The sequence below is a fragment of the Typopeltis vanoorti genome, chromosome 12 (genome assembly GCF_054136105.1).
Source record: "Typopeltis vanoorti isolate ZY-2024b chromosome 12, IOZ_Tvanoo_1.0, whole genome shotgun sequence".
Lineage (NCBI taxonomy): Eukaryota > Metazoa > Arthropoda > Arachnida > Uropygi > Thelyphonidae > Typopeltis > Typopeltis vanoorti.
This window is the reverse complement of record NC_143560.1, coordinates 81,618,749-81,641,187: the sequence shown is the minus strand read 5'-3', so window position 1 is coordinate 81,641,187 and position 22,439 is coordinate 81,618,749. Positions and strand designations below refer to the sequence as shown.

The 22,439-nt window shown below is 33.4% G+C and overlaps 1 protein-coding gene across 2 annotated transcripts in view; it reads right to left on the bottom strand.

The window, feature by feature from the left end:
- LOC150100931 (pseudouridylate synthase RPUSD2-like) overlaps positions 1–22,439 on the bottom strand; it is a 193,135-nt gene that overhangs the window by 39,570 nt on the left and 131,126 nt on the right. For both annotated transcript variants that reach the window (XM_090401880.1, XM_090401882.1), the window contains exons 10-11: positions 15,748–15,839; positions 5,508–5,580 (exon numbers count right to left, since the gene is read on the bottom strand). In XM_090401880.1, the coding sequence (XP_090258006.1) occupies positions 5,508–5,580; positions 15,748–15,839 (165 nt within the window). The remainder of the gene's footprint in view (positions 1–5,507; positions 5,581–15,747; positions 15,840–22,439) is intronic.

The window sequence follows — 22,439 nt, the reverse complement described above, 5'->3', positions numbered from 1 at the left end:
TACTCTATCTGTATCAATGACAGTATTGCTAGATTTGGGGTGGCTCACCAGTGAATCAAACTTGCACTTCAATCTATCACTGGAAGCATTAAAAACCTTTCGGTATGACATCGATGAAATGCGTAAAACGGTGTTAAACTTTTCAGTCTCTAATACTGGTTCTATAGTGTTCTTGATTTCTATTATTTCTTTGTTCAGAAGGGCAAGAGATTTCTTTGCTTCTTGTAGGTGACAATTTAACAGTGACCTACTGGCCTTTAAATAAATCTGATGGGCTCTTTGAGACTTAAAAACTTCTTTTAGTTTACAGCAGGTAGGAATAACCTGAGCCAACTTACATCGTGTTAAGAATATTATTCTGTTAATGCAATTCGCCTTCTTAACTAATACTTTACCATATCTGCACATCATTTGGAAGTAGACTCTCCGTGAAGTCTCGATATAAGTTTTGGTAAGTAAATACCGTGAGTAGACATATTACTAACTATTATAATAACTGAATTAACTCATGTCAATTATTCTTTATTCATAGTATTTTCACCTGAGGATCACAGGCACCATCAGTAGAGGTACAAGGCTAATTAAACAATAACTGTAATATTCACAAAGTGCCACCTAAGTAGCTAAGGTTAAATTTCCTAAATTTATTTAAATTATTATTTTTTTTTTTATAATTATTTAATTATTCAATTGCCATAATTAAAAATTTAAAAAAAATTTTTTTTTTTCCCCCTAATGTCTTCCACTTTCCTAATGTCTCCAAAGGACAAGCTCTCACATCTCAGCTATCTACCAGATTCCCTGCTCGAGTGGATTATCATATTTTGAACAAACAGGAAGATCTGCTCAAGTCCAGTTAGAAGAACACCAGTCGTATATCCAGTACCTTCAACCCGAACAGTCTGGAATTGCAGAACATGCCATCAACACCAGACATAGAGTTAAGTGGAACAAGACAAAATCATTCACAAAAGTGGGTTCCTAATGGAACGGCTATACAAAGAAACATGTAAAACATTACTTCACTCCCCTTAACTAAACAGATCCGATGGTTTACGTCTCCCCCCCCCCTCTGTGGGAGATAGTACTTTATAAAGCAGCAAATCTTTCCTAACATATAATTGTGTGTATATATATATATATATATATATATATATATATATATATATATACACACATATATACATATATACACACATATATACATATATACACACATATATATATATATATATATATATATATATATACACACACACATGTAGGCTGTTCAATAAGTAATAAGACTATATTTATACAGAAAACAGATTACCTTTAATCATCATCATTTACATGGACTTTTTCAAAGTAACTACTGTGAGACGCGATGCATTTGTCCCAACGTTGTGTCACTTCTTAAACACATGTGAGAGTGGGTTTTTTGAGAGTTCTTTCAAAACCGCCTCCGCAGCTTTTACACATGCTTTGTTGCTTTCGAAATGGCGGCCTCTTAGTGGTTTCTTGAGCTGAGGAAACAGCCAGAAATCGCACGGTGTGAGATCAGGACTGTATGGAGGGTGTGGTAGAATATCTGTGTTGTTCTTCTGCAAAACGTCCATTACACAACCAGCAATATGAGGCCTTGCATTATCATGGTGCAATAAGAAGCCATTCTTCAGCAATGGACGCTTCCTTTTGACATGCTTGATGATAATCGCTGCTGTGTTGATCATTGTCTCTGTGATGGATGTTGAAGGTCTTCCCTCAAGTTCAAGATCTTCCGCATTTTGCCTTCCTTCCTTAAAAGTTTTATGCCAGCGAAAAACACTTGCCCTCAACATTGCTTCATCGTGGAAAGCTTCGCGTATCATGTTAAAAGTGTCCGAAAATCTAATCACAAAAATTTAATCGCATAACACTGTTCCAAGGATGCTTCCATTTCGAAGACTGGTCGCACCTCGTAGGCGTGCCGATGAGCACTTGCATTTAATCACGTGACACTCTGGCACATCGGCCCGTATACGCCATCTATCAACTTCTTTTATTAATACATACAGCAACATTTCTTTATTCCCCAGAAATTAATATTCTGATGAGTGGTTTCGCCACAGTAAAATTAGTCTTATTACTTATTGAACAGCCCACGTATATATATTAAAAATTATATACAATTTTTTTTAATTATGATAATTAAATAACTAAATTAAAATAAAAAAATTAAAAAATAACTAAATAATTAAAATAAAAAAATTAAAAAATAAATAAATAAATAATAATTTAAATAAATTTAGGAAATTTAACCTTAGCTACTTAGGTGGCGCTTTGTGAATATAACAGTTATTGTTTAATTAGCCTTGTACCTGTACTGATGATGCCTGTGATCCTCAGGTCAAAATTCTACGAATAAAGAATAATTGACGTGAGTTAATTACATTATTATAATAGTTAGTAATTTATTTTCTATGTTCTTGCCAAAGTCCTCTCATGACTTTTGTTTAGCTAGTTTTACACAGTGTTTAGCTTTCTTACATTTGTCTCTGTATTCTCTAAGAGCACAAGCTGACTTATTTGCCAGGAACTTTTGATATGCTTTCTTCTTTTCCTTCACTGCCTCTTTAACTTCCTGTGTCCACCATAAAGTTCTGATTTTTCTATCCTTGCAGACAACCTCACCACATGCCTCTCTGGCTGAATCAATCAATGTTTTCTTCAGTGCTTGCCACTGAATCTCCAAGGTTAGGTTGCTGTTCTCAAACTCTTTCATTTTTTCTTCAATAATCTTTGTGTATTTTAGTCTACAGTTTACATCTGAGAGCTACTCAACTTTTATTCGCTTTAAAACTTTCTTTCATGTTATTCTTTTCAATACGAAATTCAATTTTATCCTGCTCAAGACTAAATAGTGATCACTTCCAATTTCAAATCCTCTGTACACTCTGGTGTCCTGCACCAGGGAGAAAACATCACTATCAACAATAAAATAGTAAATGATACTTTTCTTATTCCTTGCCTCTTCTCTCCATCTGAATTTGTGGACATTTTTATGTTGGAACATGGTGTTAGTAATAAGCAGTCCATGTCCTGAGCAGAAATCCAACAGGTATTTGCCATTATTATTGGCTTTGCTCATTATTCCAAATTTTCCCAGAATATTTTTGTATATCTAATAATCATTTCCTACTCTGCTATTTAGATCCCCAACAAGGCCAACTTTTCCTTTTTCATTGTGTCAGTGGGCTTTCTCTAAAGCATCAAAAAATTCCTCCCCTTCTACCTTAGTAGAACCTTCTGTGGGACCATAGGCACAAATAAGTCGTATTGTCCTGTTTCTCATTCTGATATTTGCACACATCACTCAACTTGAGACTGCCTGCCATGCAAGAAGATTAGCTTCATATTTAGTGTTGAATACTATGGCTCCTTCTTTTCTTTGATTGTCATTGCCTGAATATAACATTTTGCATTTATTGCTCAGAAAGATCTCACCAGTTTTGGTCTTTTTTGTTTCAGTCACCCCTATTATGTCAATCTGGTACTTATCTAATTCCTCAGCTAGCTCCATTCTTTGCCATTCAGGCTTTTTATGTTGATAGTACCGATCTTCAACTCTGGTGATGTTGAGTTGGGATGTGCTTTCAGATTTGTTCCAGTAGCTGACTTTTCACTGTTTGCCCTGGTTCCCTGGCAAAAACAACGGGGGCCCTTGTTTAACCAGGCGACGCCCCACCCAGCATGAAATTTTGTCATGTTGTACCATCATTTTCTATATTGGTTTAAGCCAATAAGAATACAATTTGGTCAGCTAAATCCCAAATTGCCAGCCCATTCTCGTTCGTTCAGTATCCAGGTAGATACCTAACAGTGCACCACGAGAAGGTGAGGATTGGACATTAGGTCAGAAGCCCTGGTCGGTTCTCCGCATTCCTTTAAAGGCTATGTTGAGGTCTCCTCTCAGTTATACAACTTTGACCCTTAAGCATCCCAAGAAATCCAGTTCTATGTTTGTTATTTTTAGTCACAGATAGGACTCCATGTCAAGAAAATGTTTTTTTATTTCTTTCATTTTTTTTTTTTTTAATGTCCACAAGTGCAGAAAACTCAACATCATGCATAAAACCTCTATATCCATCATGGCTTGTGCTACAAACATGAATAAAAATGCACAGATGTATACACAGGGAGGTGAAACAATTGCCAAGGACAGTTACAATTTATAATACAAATGATTCAAAATTTAGAAAAGAGTTCTGAATGCATAGTTCAGAACTATTTGAATTCATCATCATCATCAAATTCCTGACATGTACCCTCAAGGATTGTACAGGCTTTAATGCAAACCTGCTTGAAAAGAAATTGTGCCATCAATCAGACACAGTCCTAACAGAGGTCAGTCGAATTTGCTTCAGATTTTTTAGCTATTGAAAAATTACTTATAGAACAGACCTGCACTTATCTTTTATTTTATTTTATTTTTAATGTTGGGCCAACATTGGTCAACCTATAGTATGTTAGTACCATATATGGAAAGAGAACTAGGAAACAAGGAACTTGTTCACATGATTTGAAGGACTGCGCATTGCATTCTTTGGGAAATGCATGGGAGGGAAGGCTATTCCAGAATACAGCAGAAGGAATGAAGGAAAAGGAACTTGTTCTATGAGTATAGAGTTTGACTGTAAAGGGATGTTGTGTGGTAGATGCACATGCTTCAATGGATTTGGCAGAGAGAGGGGGGAATTACTGATGATAGTTCTGATGAATATTTACCTAGATGCATGTGCGCATGATTGGAGTGAGATGGTAAGAGATGAATCATTAATCAGTCTGACTGCTCTCTTCTATATTGCATATTTATACTCTGTATCTGTGACAATATGGCAACAAAAATAAAAGTAAAAACAAACAAAAAAAAATAAAAATAAATTAAAAAAAAAATAAGAATTTTCGCATACTCCTGAGGGAAACTATCTTAGAAAATGAAACAAGATGAAGATGAGGAAATATTTCAAATGTAAGTTCCTAAATTATGTCAATGGTTAAGAAATCTACATGTACTAGAAGCAGCAGGTTTTGGTTTCCTTTCTGTTCCGTTCATTTATGACTTTTTTTTTTATGTACTTTTTTTTCTTTTTTTTGCTATGCTATGCATTTTTGTGTAAATCTCAAAAGATCTGGTCCCTTATGAACACAAAAATCTATAGCATAACATTTTTCATTAACAGTGATATAAAGCAGAGATGAAATGATTATTCCTCAATAGTATGATGTACAAAAAGCACTGGCAACTGGAAAGATGTTTAAACTTGTTTATCTACATAGCAATTATGATAATTTCAAGAGCATGTTCTATCCTACAATCTGTCATCATATTTTTACATTTTTCCCTCACATTTTCTCTTGTTTTTCTTGCTCTAGTTTATTACTAAATAGCGTACTTTTGTTTATCTTTGGCATGAATAAATAAAAGAATCCAACCTCTGTCTATGTGAAAAAAAGTGCCAAAATACATCTAAAAATAATGTTCATACCTGTTATATGAGATGATTCATTCCCTGTTAACCACACCTCCCTTTGACGAAACTCTCGTAAGTCCTTTATAAGCTGTCCAACATTTAATAAAGAATGAAATTGAATGCTTATTCATAATTCAGATGGGTTGGTTATACATGTTAATAAAAGAACTTGAGTGATTTATTAACAACACTAAAAAATATTTTTTTAAAAAAAACTGAATATTTTAATTCAATATTGCCTAAAACAGCTCTCTAATTTTCCTTGGCCCAGCAACACAATAAAAAATTGGTAAAAAATTATCATGTTATGCTCCTACATTGGCCTCAAATGATAGTGATATAAATGAATTCTACAAGAACCTTGAGGAGCCACTACAGCAAAAGTCCACGTACATTGTATGTGGCGACTTTAACTAAAATTGGGAAGGACAGAAATCAAGAAATCTTCATCAGTCCTTTTGGACTAGGTAACAGAAATGAAAGAGGAGAGAAACTTCTAGAATTTGCAGAAGCAGAAAAACTTTTCATCATGAATACTTTCTTCCAAAAAAAAGCAGGAAAAAGGTGGACTTGGGAATCCCAAAGTGGCAATATAAGAAATAGACTGCATTTTAACAGACTGCAAAAGAAAGGAATAATTGACAGAAAGTATTTTGACATCCATTCAGACCACCAACCACTACAAGCCATCCTACAAATTGACCAAAAGAAGGAAGAAGGAAGAAGAAATATGGACAATCTCAAACCATGCAAAGCAACCCAAATATTTAGATACTGATTTGTTTAAGCAATCTGTTGATATAATAAAATGGAATATTACTATGACAGTGACAAGGATTATGACACATTCCTGAAAAATCTATCCAAGTGCATGGAAAATTTTAAGATCAAGAACATCCCCCCCCCAAAAAAGGAAAGAGACTCTTCATACAAACCTTGAATTTAGTAAAAAAAAGAAGAGAACTGAAAGATAAACCAAACTCACAACTTGAATATAAAATTATTTGCAAAGTATTAAGAAAGAAGATCCCAGAGGACTATCAAACCTACAGGGAAAAATAACTGAAAAATGCTGCTGAATCTAAAAAGAGTATAAAAAGAGTTAAAAGAGAATTAACTGTGAAAAGGCCAATTTCAAGCATTATAGATCAAAATGGAAAAAATAGTACAAGTCTTCTACAATGACTGTTTTGCATCAAAATATTCTTTACCTGAACCAAAACTTGATAATACATACAATGTACCAGAAGTGCTCTCAAATGAAATAGAATATGCACTCAAAAACATTAAACCAAATACAGTTCTTGGCACCGATCAGATGAAAACTGAGGATATTCAACAAGAAGAACAACTTTATAAAGCTCTGGCCAAAAGATTTACTTGGTACCTAAAAGAAGGAAAAATAGATCTTTGATAATTTCAATCCTGCACCTAATAGCCGACTAAAGCACTGTACTAATGTAATAAGTCAATGTATCTAAGCCAAACTGTAGGTTTTAAAGTAAAGGAATCTAGAGCATGTTGCTCAAAAGCTTCCATATAAAAGTTAACAGTTGAGGGGGGGGGGGATATAGTGGTTAGCCCATGGCTGTACGTTTATTTTGTAAGTAAAAATTATTTTGCCACATGAAGTAACCGGAACGTAATACATGGGAAAAGAGAGTGTAATATTAGGTGGAAATTTGTTCTGTAAGAGAAGAATTGTGTTACTGATTGGGACATTTGTGTAAAGGGCAGAAACATCAAAACTGACTAATAAATCATCTTTGCCAAGCATTATGTTTTTAATTTTGTTTATGAAGTGTTGTGTGTTCTTTATATAGTAGGGGAACAACCTACTAACTCCTTGAGTGTTGACATTAATTTCTTGGCTAGGTAATAATTAAGGCTGTCTATAATTTCAACTAATGGCCGAAGCAGAACATTATGTTTGTGTACTTTGGAAAACCCCTGCTCCCGGGTTCCCAGAATAGGGGAACATTCTGGGAGAGCAGGCATAATGTGGTAATAGGTTTTAACAGTGTCCGATGGCCAAGAAGTGACAGACTAAAGTAATTTAACAGTTTTTTTCTTAATCCTGTTAGTTGGATTATAGTTCACAAGTTAATAGAGACTAATTGATTCATTTAATGAAGGTAAGTGAATCTGTTTAGGATAACTGGCATTACAGTAGCGACAAATTAATCCAAACACTCACATTTTAAAGAAAAATTTTAATTTCGCAAGAAAATAAATACAAAAATTAAACTCCAACTTTTACCTAATAATTTATATGTGCTTCTCTGTTCCTAATAAGTTCATTAATTCACTTAGGCATGGAGTCTACTAACGTAGAACACATTTTTCTTATTTCTGCATTTCAAAAGCATACTTTTATAATGGATTGTATTAAGTTTTCCTTTGTATCACAATTTAATTTTCCAAGTCTTTTTTTTTATTACTATGGCCCACTAATTTGCTATTGGATTAATATCAGGAAAGTTAACTGACCACTAAAGCAATTGGGTGTTGTGATTTTTGAGAACTCTTTCACTTTTTTTGAAGTGTGGCATGGAGCAAGATCCTGTTGGAAGATGAGTTGTTTGTCTTTATAGATCTGCGGAACACTCTTTTCTCCAATATTTTTATGTCACTTTTTATCATACTGTCAACAGGCACAAGTGTTCCTGGACATTCATGTGTAGAATAACCCCAGAACATCTTTTTTGCTGGGTGTTTAGGAGCTTGTTGAAAGTGGGTGGGAGAAGTCTTCTCAGCTGCTGATTTATGGCTGAGAAGACTTCTCACAAAGAAAGGTGGCTCTCAACCAAGAATATGACTTTTTCCACTTCTCAACAGTCCAATCTTTGTACACTTTTGTCCACTGGAGTCTCTTTTTCTGCATAGCCTTTGTCAACAGTTGTTTCTTTTTGGTCTGTGGGCATTCCTCCCTGCTTCCAACAACCTCTGACAGACCTTCATGCCAGAAAATTAATCTTACTAGCTGCAAAATCTCTATTTAGGTCAACAGCAGACAATCTTGGATTCATTTTGCTTTTCTTAACTAGTAAACAATCTTGAGTAAGTGTAGTTTTCCTTTTATGTGCTGCATTTTCCTTTTCTGTCAGGAGAAAAGATACCAGTCTCTCTAAACCTCCTTAAATTTCATTAACCCCAAACCAACACCATACTCATTGGCAATTTTTCCTCGAGTCATAAATGTGTGCTGAGAAAGAGTACATATTTTTGAATGCTTTCTTGGAGATGTATCCATTTTATATCTACACAAAAGGAATAAAACACTAAGAATTTCAACTTGTTTACACTATTAAAAATGCTGCATAATACTTTAATAAATATTGTAGAGACAGTTAAAACATGCAGTACTCAACGAAAATAATGAACTAAAACCAAAACTGAAAATAGTATACCAAACCAAAACCAAAAACTTGACAAAAGTTTGGCTTGCTTGGATTAATTTATTCATTACTGTACCTTTGTCAGACTTTGTTATAAGTATATCCTTATTAGCTTTTAATGACTTGACGGCCACTAGTTCTGTTTTAGCAAGAATGATGCATATAGCTTTCATTTCATTCAAACCATTACTGGTTTCTAAATGAATTTTATCAGCTATATTATTTGGAAAAAATGTAATGCCTCTTTCTATGTGGTATATCACATTCAGTTTATTAACAGTTCTAGGTGCTACTGCAAAGTTAATGCCTTTATTAAGTAGTGAAAGTTCATCATTATTTAGGGTGTGGCTAGATAGGTTGATCACATGGCCATTGCTTCCATGCTGTTGGTCACTCTTCATGTCCTTGTTTGTGGTTTGCTGCTAGTGACATGCCAGGGAAGAGATATCCTGATTGGTTATAATTTTATGATTGGCATTCAAAATTTTCAATTGTTTTAATATATGAAATTTAGCCATAAGTTTTTCTTTGTTACTTTCCAGAATATGTTTAGCTGAATTATCAGTGATTCTTTCAAGCACATTCAAAATATCAGGATTCATATAACTACAGAGTTTAGATTGCAAATTTAAAACTTGATTTTGGGTCATTGCTAGGTTTTTGTGAACTGCTTGAATTTGTTCCCGTTTAATCCAAAAATTCAGCAAACTAAAAGAATGGTAATGATCTTCTATTTCACTTTCAGAATTTAAAAAAAAAAAAAGGCTTTTAAAAGGTTTCTATTTTATGAGTTCTTAATATTATATACTACAGTGAAAGAGGCATCTAATAACAACAGATAACATTAAATTGGATACAGAGTTCACTTTCTATAAAACACTAAATTTCCCAGCAACTTTTCTAGAGAAAACCACAAAGGTCATTAAAAAAAAAAAAAAGAATAATCATTACTAAAACTACAAAAGGTAATGATAACATTTCAGAAATTTATCTATTTAAAAAAAATGTAATGCAAGCACTGGAGATTAATATCCAAATGTGCTTAAAAGTAGATATTAACCATAAAGAGTCTAAAGGAATATCTGAAGCTACCACACAAAGTAATTCTAGGCTTCTGGAAATAATTTAATAAAATGAGATTTCTCCCTCCCTCTCAAACTCAATGCCTTCTAAAATTACACAAATGAAATTGCTCACTGAAGCATAATGTTGATGGTACTGATTGTGCAATACATTTAACTAAATACTGTCAATAGTTAATTGACAATAGTCAACAGTTATATTATTGTCAAATATTATAAATTATGGAATGAATGAATAACAGAAACTAAAATAAAAATAGATAGAGGTTATTTAACAATAATTGGTTTATATGCCCCAGAAGGAAGAGAAGAGGATAATATTGAATTTTATAATCAATTACAATATATATATATATATATATATATATAATAAAATAAATAAAAATGGTTATGTAATATTAGCAGGAGACTTAAATGCAAGAAATGGAAACACGAAAATTAATAATAATATAGGAATATAAGGAGAACATACTCCAAACAGGAATAGTAAAAAATTGATCGACTTTGTAGTTTATAATAACCTTAAAATAATGAATTCTTTCTATAAACATAAAGACATAAATATACTTGGACAGCAAGAGGATGGAAATCAATATTAGATTACCTTATCTTAAATGATAAGACATCAAAGTTCTCTTTAGATGTTTGAGTTTCAAAGAGGATTGAAATAAGTAATGACCACTTCCCGGTTAAAATAAAATTAAGATTACCACCTAAATGGCTACAAATAACAAGGACAGAAAGAAATTTAAAACATTTGTTTATAAAACTAGATTATTAAATGACACAAACATACAACGGCTATATGAACAAAGAATTAACCAATATTTAGACAAAATAAAACAAAATGAAGAAATAGAACGGCTTAATATAAAAACGATACTAAATACAGCAGCAAATGAAAGCTCAGGAAAGACCAAAAAATTCAATAAAAAGAAAAAACTGAAGATATGGGATATACAACCAAAGAAATAATCAAAATGAAAAAAGAAGCATATCATAAATGGTTAAGCAGTAAAAGATTAGAAGATGAAATAGAATATAAAAGAATAAGAGCCATAGCTAAACAAGAAGTCAAAAAAAGATAGAGAATCATGGAACAAATTTGTTTCTAATTTAGAACATGATTTATATAAAATAAGACCCAATGTATATAAGATTCTGAAACATTTAAGTACAGATACTAAAGAAAAAATATAAAATTAAACAATGAATTGAAATTAGATGAATTTCTATACAGAACTGTGGACAGATAAATATTTTAAAAAAGATAACTGGCAAACATTTAATGAAAATGAAAAGAAAACAACTAAAGAAGAATTAGAAATCAGCCTGAAAGAAACAAGAAATGGAAAATCACCTGAAGAAGATAAGTTAGGTTCAGAATTAAATAAATATGCAGGAATAAGGTTCAAAGAAAGACTCTTATTATTTTTAAATAAAATCTATTCAACAAGTAACCCACCAACAGAATGGAAAAAAAGCAATAGTGATCCCTATCTTTTAAAAAAAGGTGGTAGAGATGACACTAAAAATTATAGAGGTATAAATATTCTAAATTCCTGTTACAAGATATATAGCAGAATTTTAAATAATAAAATATTCTGAAAACTTTATTTTAGAAGTACAGAGTGGATTTAGAAAAGGACGATCATGTATAGACCCAACCTTTTGCCTAAAATTAATAATAGAGAAAAGAAGAGCATACAAATGCTTTGAAAAAGCATTTGACAAAGTTAAAAGCATTTTATTTAACATATTAAAAGAAAGACAAATACCAAATAATAGTCTAAAAGCTATCATAAGTGTATAAAATAAATATCTATCATAAATGTATAAAAAGAAGATTAAAATAATCAAATAAAAATAAGATTAAATTATGAACTATCATATCCAAGAGAGATAAACCAAGGAGTATGACAGGGATGTCCCCTTTCAGCAACTCTTTTCAATATTTATCTAAATGAATAATAACAAAATGGAATAAAAATTATCATCAGAGTATTAAACTTTCTTCTACTGTGAACTTAAACACTCTCCTTTTTAACCAAATAATATTTACAAAATCTAAAGATAACTTACAGAACGATATTCTAAATTTAAATGAAATAGCCAAAGATTTTGGAATGATACAGAAAAATCAACAATGATGGCCTCTAAAGGACACGATCCAATAAGGACTAAAATAGTAATAGATAAGATTTTAGAATGGATGAATTCATTTAACTACCTAGGAAGTATGATTACATATGAAAAAGATATAAACCTAAAAATTGCAAAATATTTAAAAATAACAGGTGTAATTAAGTATGTTGAAACCTAACCTAGTTCAAAAAACAAACAATCAGAGTAAAAGTATACAATACATTAGCCCTACCAGTCCTATTGTATGAAAGTGAAATCTTGACAATAAAACAAAAAGACAAATGAAGATTAATAACAACTGAAATGAAGTTTATGAGAAAAACTGCAAAATATACTCTATTCATTCACAAAAGAAATAAAGAAATTATGAAGGAATTAAACCAGGAATCAGTGATAGAAAAAAAATTAAAAAATGTAAACATAAATTAATGGAACATGTTGAAAGAATGAAAACAGAAAAATTACCAAAACAAGTCTTAAATTACAAACCATTAGGGAAAATAAAACCAGGACATCCTCTAAAGAGATTCAATGATGACTTCTAAGGCCAGAACAGGCTGCTCTAGGTCTAAGTCCTTGAAAAGCATGATGATGGTATTGCCAATAGTCCTATAAAGATGTAGCCATCATTTCATTATGAAAATGAGACAAGACTTCATCAATGAGATAATAAACATCATACTGACTAAAACATCAATGTTTCAGTCAGTTCTGACATATCCTTCTGTTCACTAATATCTATCAATGAAACAAATCTTCTTACTAAAAAAGAAGTTCCTTTCAAGCATTACAGAAGTTCTGCAGTTTACTTTACCTGGTAAGGAAATTTTTACCTTCAGAAAGAAGGCATACCAATGAGCTTCCCTTCCCCTCTTAAACCAAGTCTAGCTCAGCTATATTTACAATTTGGCCATCGCACTCCCCCACCACCCAACTCTCATCACATGCCTCAACTACCTCAAGAGTAAACATAATTGCATCCAGTTCACAGCTGAAATAGAAAAAAAACAATGCTTTATCATTTCTGGACTTTATCATCAGGCCTTCTCAGCATACAAAAAATCCAGCAGCAACACACATAAATGACTATATACATACCAGTGATCATTAGAATCTTAAAAACCATAGAGGACAATTTTCTTTTCAGAAGAAGAAGAAACCCTGAAGCATGCACTCCGAACTAACAAATCCTTTCCTAAGTAACTTTGACTACAGCCAAAAACACTTAAGGTCATTAGCACCATAACCAAATTCAGAATCAGTACAATAAGGTAATTCTAAAAATGAAATGCATATCCCATATGTTAAATATTAAGGGTAGCAAAACATTTAAAAATGCAATTCTTGAGCTATCATATTCAGATCCCTGCCCCTCAGAAATATCTCCAATATTATCAAATCCTATAAGGACCAAATTCCAACCCATCCTTTCCACAGCCAGTAGATACAAAAGATTTAGCAAATCAAGCATACGAAATTTAGCAAATCTTCATGTAGGAGAACATGAAGATTATATCAGGTTCTTGCATTACAATAAATCAAGATTACCCAGACCATGCAAGGCAATATTATCTACCAGATAGAATGGAAACAGCACTTGCTCATATTAAGACTAAAATGCATGAAAGGAAATTCAAAGAAGCAGCAGAGATCACAATACAACAACAAATAAAATCTCAGCAAGAATGACTTTAAAATTATCTAGAATATAAATACCACAACTCTGCCAAGACTAATAACAGAAGAGCTAACTAACTCATTTAAAAAAATGGGTATTAATTCTGAGTCAAGGCACAAACTTGTCATTTGTTAAAGCTTCATTCAACCATTAAAGCAAGAATATATGATCTGTGACCTGCTTGAAACATGAAACTTCTAAAACTGTACTTATTGGAATTAGTATTTTTTTTTTTAAATAACAAAGCTGGAACACAAACATCAAAATACTAGGTATGTTGGAAACATATATTACTTTTGGAACGGCAACAATTATTTTAAAAACAAACTGCAAGAAATTAGAACATCATACTAACATCTTTCCCTTATGCTCGTACTTGTTCAAGTTGTAGTTCTGCATGCTTAGCAACCTTGCAGGTCAGGACTATGTGATCAATCACTCATTAGAAAGCAATGTGGCAACCTTGGTTACTGACAAAAGCTCTGATACTTTTACCGGATCCAGCACTCTCAAACCCCAAATTCCCTCCATCATATGCATTCTCAGGAATCATCTCTCAGTAGCTGAATAAATTCCATTTCTTCCCTCTATGTGACCTTCCTCCTTCCAATCTTTGTCCAGACAGCTTAAGTTCCCCATAATAATTACTTACTTGTCCTAATCTGCCAATGCATGCCATCTGCATCCTTCTTTGTGCCCCTTCCAGCCTAGAGCAGCACCTGACTATATTTTTTTTTCTGTACTCCTACTGAACTTCTATTCTTTTAAGGTTGCAATTCTTTTGCTATTATCATACTCTCGCCATCTCCTCCCCACCATCTTGTTCCCTCTATTCTCCCTGAAAATACTATATCCCTTACATTATATTTCTATATTATCTGCTGTCATTCACATCTCACTAATGTCTGGGCTTGAGCGAGGCCAATTTTCGGCAAGTTCAACTAATCAATTTACAATAGAAAGTGATCACAATTTAGTTCTGATCATGATGAAAACAAGTAACATACATTAGGAAAAATAGATAGGAAAGTTTTAAAAATAATCAGATCCCAGCATTTCCTCATACATCAACTCAACATCAAATTCCTGTACCTCAAATTCCTATAATATCCTATATACACCCTCAGAAAGTGTACTTGGGATATTATATTAGTAATACATTAAAAAGTTACATCTTTACTAACTTCCTATCAACTGTTTTCCTCTCCAAATTAACTTATTATCTGCCAAGATTCCAATATTATCAGATATTATATTTCTGTCTTCTAAGGCACTTCTTATTGTATAAATCCACCTAAATCTTAGTCTTCTCTCTGGCTCTTCTTACCTGCGATACTGTCAGAAAAACATTGGTTTTGCTAACCTTTCCTCCCTATTCTGTTTAAGTGACTATACTGCAGTCACAAAAATACTGTACCCTTTACACTCAATACTAGTTAGCATGTCTGATTCTGATAGCCAGCTTCACTAATGCCTACAATCTGAGGTCGTATTTACTAAGGCAACAAACTCTACCTCTTGAAGGTCAAATATGAAGATTGAAACATCGGGAAATTAAAGTAATTATTCTTAACACAGTTGTAGCCTCCATAATTTTATCAAATGAATGGATGGAGACAGTTCCAGTAACTCACTTTTTTTTTTTCTTTCACTCTTTATTTTGATTCACTGAAAGCATGCAATTCATGGAAATGGGGAAGGAGCTTGGTGTAACTGACTGACACTACAGTTTGCAAAATTTTTAATTATGTCAATGAACATAAATATTATAAGAATATGCATTATTTTTTCAATATTAAATGGTTCAAGTAAGAAATAATACAAGTTCTAATAATTTTTGTACTGTAGGTGAAATAATGAAAGTTACCATCTTGTATGATAGATATATACTGTAAACACTATATTTATTTTTAAAAATTTAGAGAATTTATTAAGCCAATAAAAAAGCATACCTGTTGTTTTGTTTTATTATATATTCCATCTTTTCCTTTCTCTTCTCCAAATATCTTACTATTATAGAGTGAATCGTTAACTATTGGATGGCCTACAATAATGACAACAAAGTAAATTTAACTGGAAATTATTAATATAATTTTTAAATAACAGCTTCACTCGTGTAAGAGAAAACTAAATACATTATGTATCTTCAGATACATAAGATACATTATGTATCTTAAACATAACTACAGATAACACATATGCCACAGTAAATTACTTTTTATTATGTAAAGATTTCATCTTATGTATCATAAGACATCAGTACAATTATCAAACAATAGGAATTGAATTTTTTCCTAATAAGTTGATCTTCAGTGCTGTCGACTCCCATGAAGAAATGACTTTTTATATAGTAAAAACTGTGGGGTATCACTAACTATAGAATAATATGTATCATCATCATCAAATTCCTGCCATGTACCCTCAATGGGTGTACAGGATATGACAGTACTACATGAAAAAATTACATCATTACTAACTTCCTATCTACAATTTTCCTCCAAATCAGTCTGTTACTTGTCAAGACTCCAACATTATCAGATCTTATATTACTATCGTCTAAGGCACTTTGTACCGTACCAATCCACCTATATCTTGGTCTTCCTCTGGGTCGTTTTCCTGCCAACCTGGCAGAGAACACTTGTTTTGCTAATCTTTCCTCTCCCATTCTATTTAAGTGACCATACCACCTGAGATTAGCTCTGCTAACGCATTCCTGGATGCTGACAATGTCAAGTTCTTTCCTAATATCCTCATTTTTAATATGATACTGCCATTGATGCCATCTGTTCATGCCTCTAATCATTCAAAGGACTCTCATATCTGTGGTCTCTAGTCTTTGGTCAAGTGTTTTACTTCTGACCCAGCTCTCAGATCCATAAGTTAAAACTGGTTTGAACACTGTCTTGTATACAGCTAATTTAGTGTTCCAACTAATTTCTCTCTTATTCCATATGAATTTATTCAATTGACTTCTCACCATACCAGCTTTGCTGATTCTGTTGTCTATTTCTAAATTTAATTTACCATCTTCAGTAAAAATCGTGCCTAAGTAGCTGAAATGTTTTACTTGTTCCACAGGTTCTCCATTCACAACACAGTTGACATTTTCAATGATTCTGCCTATTTTCATTGTCTTTGTCTTTTTATTGCTGACCTTCATACCATATCTATTACAACAGCAATTGAATTTAGTCAGAGAATCTTGCAGACTTGTAGCGGATTTATTTAGAAGTATAACATCATCCGCATAAAGCAAAGAGCTGACATTAACATCTCCAATTTTGATATCAGGTTTAATACCACTTTCCTTCATAATGTGATCTATATAGATAATGAATAACAGAGGGGATAATGTACATCCTTGTCTCACACCAGATTTAACATTAAACCATCTTCCTGTATTTCCTTCAATTCTAACTGCTGACTTACAACTCAAATAAAGACTAAGTATTGCTTGATATAATGCCCCATTGACACCATATAACTGCAGCGTATTGAATAGCTTCTCTCTTGGCACCTTGTCATATGCCTTTTCCAAATCGACAAAACTTAAAACTTAAACGACAAAAGACTTTTATACCACCATACTTCAGCATTTCTGGTCAAATATCATCTACTCCTACTGCCTTTCCACATTTCAAGCCTTTGATGGCTTTTTCTACTTCAAGTATGGATATGTATTCCTGACTGCATGCCTGGTCAGTGTTTTTTTATCACTGTGCTGTCATCACTGCTCGTTTCATTTAGCAGTTTTTCAAAGTAATTACTCCATACTTCAAGGATATCTTTTTCTCCTGTTTTCATGTCACCTTTATCATCTCTAACTCCTTTTACAGCACTCTTTCCTCCATTCCTAAGCTTCTTCAACAACCTCCAGAATATTTTGCCACCTTCTTGATATTTATTTTCTATATTCTTGCCAAAGTCCTCCCATGACTTTTGTTTAGCTAGTTTTACGCATTGTTTAGCTTTCTTACATTTGTCTCTGTATTCTGTAATAGTAAAAGATGACTTATTTGCCAGGAACTTTTGATATGCTTTCTTCTTTTCCTTCACTGCCTCTTTAACTTCCTGTGTCCACCAGGGAGTTCTGATTTTTTATCCTTGCACACAATCTCACCACATGCCTCTCTGGCAGAATCAATCAATGTTTTCTTCAGAGTTTGCCACTGAATCTCCAAGGTTTGAATCCTGTTCTCAAACTCTTTCATTTTCTTTTCAATAATCTTTCTATATTTTAGTCTACAGTTCACATCTGAGAGCTGCCCAACTTTTATTTGCTTTAAACCTTTCTTACATGTTATTCTTTTCAATATGAAATTCAATTTTATCCTGCTCAAGACTAAATAGTGATCACTTCCAATTTCAAATCCTCTGTACACTCTGGTGTCCTGCACCAGGGAGAAAACATCACTATCAACAATAACATTGTCTGTGAGACTTTCCTTATTTCTTGCCTCTTCTCCCCATGTGAATTTGTGCACATTTTTATGTTGGAACATGGTGTTAGTAATAACCAGTCCATGTCCTGAGCAGAAATCCAACAGATATTTGCCATTATTATTAGCTTTGCTCTTTTCTCCAAATTTTCCCAAAATATTTTTGTATGTCTCACAATCATTTCCTACTCTGCTATTTAGATCCCCAACAAGGACCAACTTTTCCTTTTTCATTGTGTCAGTTGCTTTTTCTAAAGCCTCAAAAAATTCCTCCACTTCTACCCTAGTAGAACCTTCTGTGGGACCATAGGCACAAATAAGTCTCATTGTCCAGTTCCCCATACTCATATTTGCCCACATTACTCTACTTGAGACTGACTGCCATTCAAGAAGATTAGCTTCGTATTTTGTGTTGAATACTATGGCTACTCCTTCTTTTCCTTGATTGTCATTGCCTGAATATAACATTTTGTATTTATTGCTCAGAAAGATCTCACTAGTTTTGGTCTTTTTTGTTTCAGTGACCCCTATTATGTCAATCTGGTACTTATCTAATTCCTCAGCTAGCTCCATTTCTTTGCCATTCAGGCTTCTTATGTTGATAGTACTGCTCTTTAACTCTGGTGATGTTGAGTTGGGGTTTGTTTTCAGATTTGTTCCAGTAGCTGACTTTTCGCTGTTCGCCCTGGATCCCTGGCGAAAACAACGGGGGCCTTGTTTAACCGGGCGACACCCCAGCCGGCATGAAATTTTGTCATGTTGTACCATCATTTTTTATTTTGGTTTAACCAATAAGAATACAATTTGGTCGGCTAAATCCCAAATTGCCAGCCCATCCACGTTCGTTCAGTATCCAGGTAGATACCCAACAGGGTGCACCACGAGAAGGTGAGGATTGGACATTAGGTCAGAAGCCCTGGTCAGTTCTCCACATTCCTTTAAAGGCTATGTGGAGGTCTCCTCTCAGTTATACAGCTTTGACCCTTAAGCACCCCCGAATAATATATATGTCATAGTAAATGACTTTTTTTATTATGTAGATATTTCGTCATATGCATCATAAGACATCATCAGTACAATTACTGAACAACAATAGGAATTTAATTCTTTCCTAACAAGTTGCTCTTCTTGCTTGATAATTGTACTGATGATGTCTTATGATACATAAGATGAAATATTTACATAATATTTACTGGCATATGTGTTATTCTATAGTTATGGATACTCCACAGGTTTCACTATAAAAAAAAAAAATTATTTAAAAATTATATTATGTCTAACACACGTCTCTATTAAACTTCTAGTAAGGGATATTACTTGTTTATAAGAGGACACATCACATGTTGAACAGTACTTAACAAGTAAGATCTGAACACTCTCTCTCTCTCTCTCACACACACACACACACACACACACACACACACACACACACACACACACACACACACACACAATTTCTCCAGCAAGGACTTCAGTGCTGAAGAAATTGTATTCTCTATTCCAGAAATAAATAAACATAATGGCAACATAATGAAATTTCATGGTAGCTGGGGGTGTTGCCTAAGTTAAACAAGATCCCTGCTGCTTTTATCAGAGAGAACAGTGAAAAATTTAGCTACTGGAACAAACTCAAATTCAGCAGCTAAATACAAGCATAAGATCAGCATAAGAAGTGTCAAAAGAAAAGAAGTCTAACTGGCAGAACCACTAGAGAAGTATCACGTGGACATAATTGGTGTTAGATAAAGAATGACAAGGTGCCAAGAAAGAAGCCACTCAAAACGTTACAGTTGTATGGTGTCAGTGGGGCATTATATGAAGCAATACTTAATTTTTATTTGAGTTGTAAGTCAGCAGTTAGAAGAGAAGGAAGTACAGGAAGATGGTTTAATGTTAAATCTGGTGTGAGACAAGGGTGTACATTATCCTCTCTGTTATTCATTATCTATATGAAAAGTGGTATTAAATCTGATATCAAAATTGGAGATGTTAAATATCAACTGAAAATATCAACTGCATTGAACAAGTAGCTACTTAGGCACAATTTTTAGTGAAGATGGTAAATTAAATATGGAAATAGACAACAGGATCAACAAAGCTGGTATGGTAGGAAGTCAACTGAATAAATTTATATGGAATAAGAGAGAAATTAGTCAAAACACTAAATTAGCTGTATACAAGACAGTGTTCGAACCAGTTTTAACTTATGGATCTGAGAGCTGGGTTAGAAATAAAACACTTGACCACAGACTAGAGACCGCAGATATGAGTCCTGAGAAAGATTACAGGTGTGAACAGATGGCATCAATGGCAATATCATATTAAAAACAAGGATATTAGGAAAGAATTTGACATTGTTAGCAGAACTAATCTCAGGTGGTATGTCACTTAAACAGAATGGGAAAGGAAAGATTAGCAAAACAAGTGTTCTCTGCCAGGTTGGCAGGAAAAAGACCCAGAGGAAGACCAAGATATAGGTGGATCGATATGGTAAAAACTGCCCTAGAAGGTAGAAATATAAGATCTGACAATGTTGAAGCCTTGACAGGTAATATTTGAAGGAATTTGGATTCATTTGGAGGAAAACTGTAAATAGGAAATTAGTAATAATGTAAATTTTTCATGTAGTACTATCATATCCTGTATACACCCCTTGAGAGTAAATGTCAGGAATCTGATGATGATAATGACTAAACCAATTGAGCTCCTGCTAAACAACAAATGCAGAATGTTATATTTGGGCACTTGTGAACAAAGAAAGGATGGAGTAGTGATAGTATTCAACACACTCACCAAACACCAAGATAAACTTGATTGGCAGACAATTTCAAATGAGGAATTCCTCATTTGAAATTTTCTTAGATGATGAATTATCAGACGATGAAAATTATTTGTGCCAAGAAGTGGAGAAAAATTCCTCCACATAAGGAAGAAGTGGAGGAATTTGAAGTCATTACAGAAGCAAACATAAAGAAAATGGGAATTCTGTCTTGTTGAAGATCTAAACAGCAGAAAAGGAAGTTGAAAGTTTATTTTTCACTTGGTTAGAGTATAATAAATTTAGTTTAATTGTTTATCCAAGTGTGAGCAAACAAAGTTTGCACCTGAAAGTATCTTCGGGACTGGGGTAAGGTGGTACAACACCAGGGCACTCCCTGGATAAAGGATTAAACTAAATTTATTATACTCTAACCAAGTGAAAAATAAACTTTCAACATCTTTCTCTAAATCCAGAGTAATTTATTAAAAAAGGGTGGCACACCATTTGGCAACTCCTATAGGTGGAGATGACCTGCTAATGCTTCTGCCTGGTATCTCCACTTGAGCCTGGCTCCCACTGAAGAGACCTCAATAAAGGTCAAAACTAGTCTGGGTTGTGGCCCTTCCCTTAATGCATAACATTAGACATATCCGCAAGGAGATGTTTTGCATTATGGGAGATACTGAGATAGGAGTGTTGGTATCTTGCTCCACCTTTGCAAGGAGTGCCCTGGTGTTGTACCACCTTACCCCAGTCCTGAAGATACTTTCAGGTGCAAACTTTGCTTGCTCACACTTGGATAAAGGATTAAACTAAATTTATTATAGCAGAAAAGGAAATGAATCCTAGGCAAACACAAATGTTTTAAGACAATTTGGAAAAAAGGGCAGAACAAAAATTAATAGTAAGTACTATGAATTTCTGTACAGGACATGAGCTAGTGATTACTATATTTCACCATAAATATCTGTGTACAAATCACATGGAGAGAAGACAAAAAAAAAAAAAAAATGACGAGTCTGATTGACTATATTATTGTTGATAGTTATAGCTTTACATTGGTCCAGGACAAACAGAGAAAAATTTAGTTGCTGAAACACATTAAAAAAACTCAGCAGATCGAAGACAAGCACTATCAACATAAGAAGTATCAACAGAAAAGAAGTCTAACTGGCAGAACAACTAGAGAAGTACCATGTGGATATAATTGGTGTTAGATAAAGAAGACTACAACAATTGAGTTCCTAAATAACAAAATATCAGGGAGCCAGGGAGAACAGTGAAAAATTTAAAACGATGTTATACTTGGACTTAGTGAACAAAGAAAGGAAGGAGTAGTGATAGATCAAAAATTCAAAATTAAGATAAACTTCATCGGCAAACAATTTCAAGTAAAGTTATGTGAGCAAATTTCAAAATAGGGTATACAGGGTGTTCGGGATAA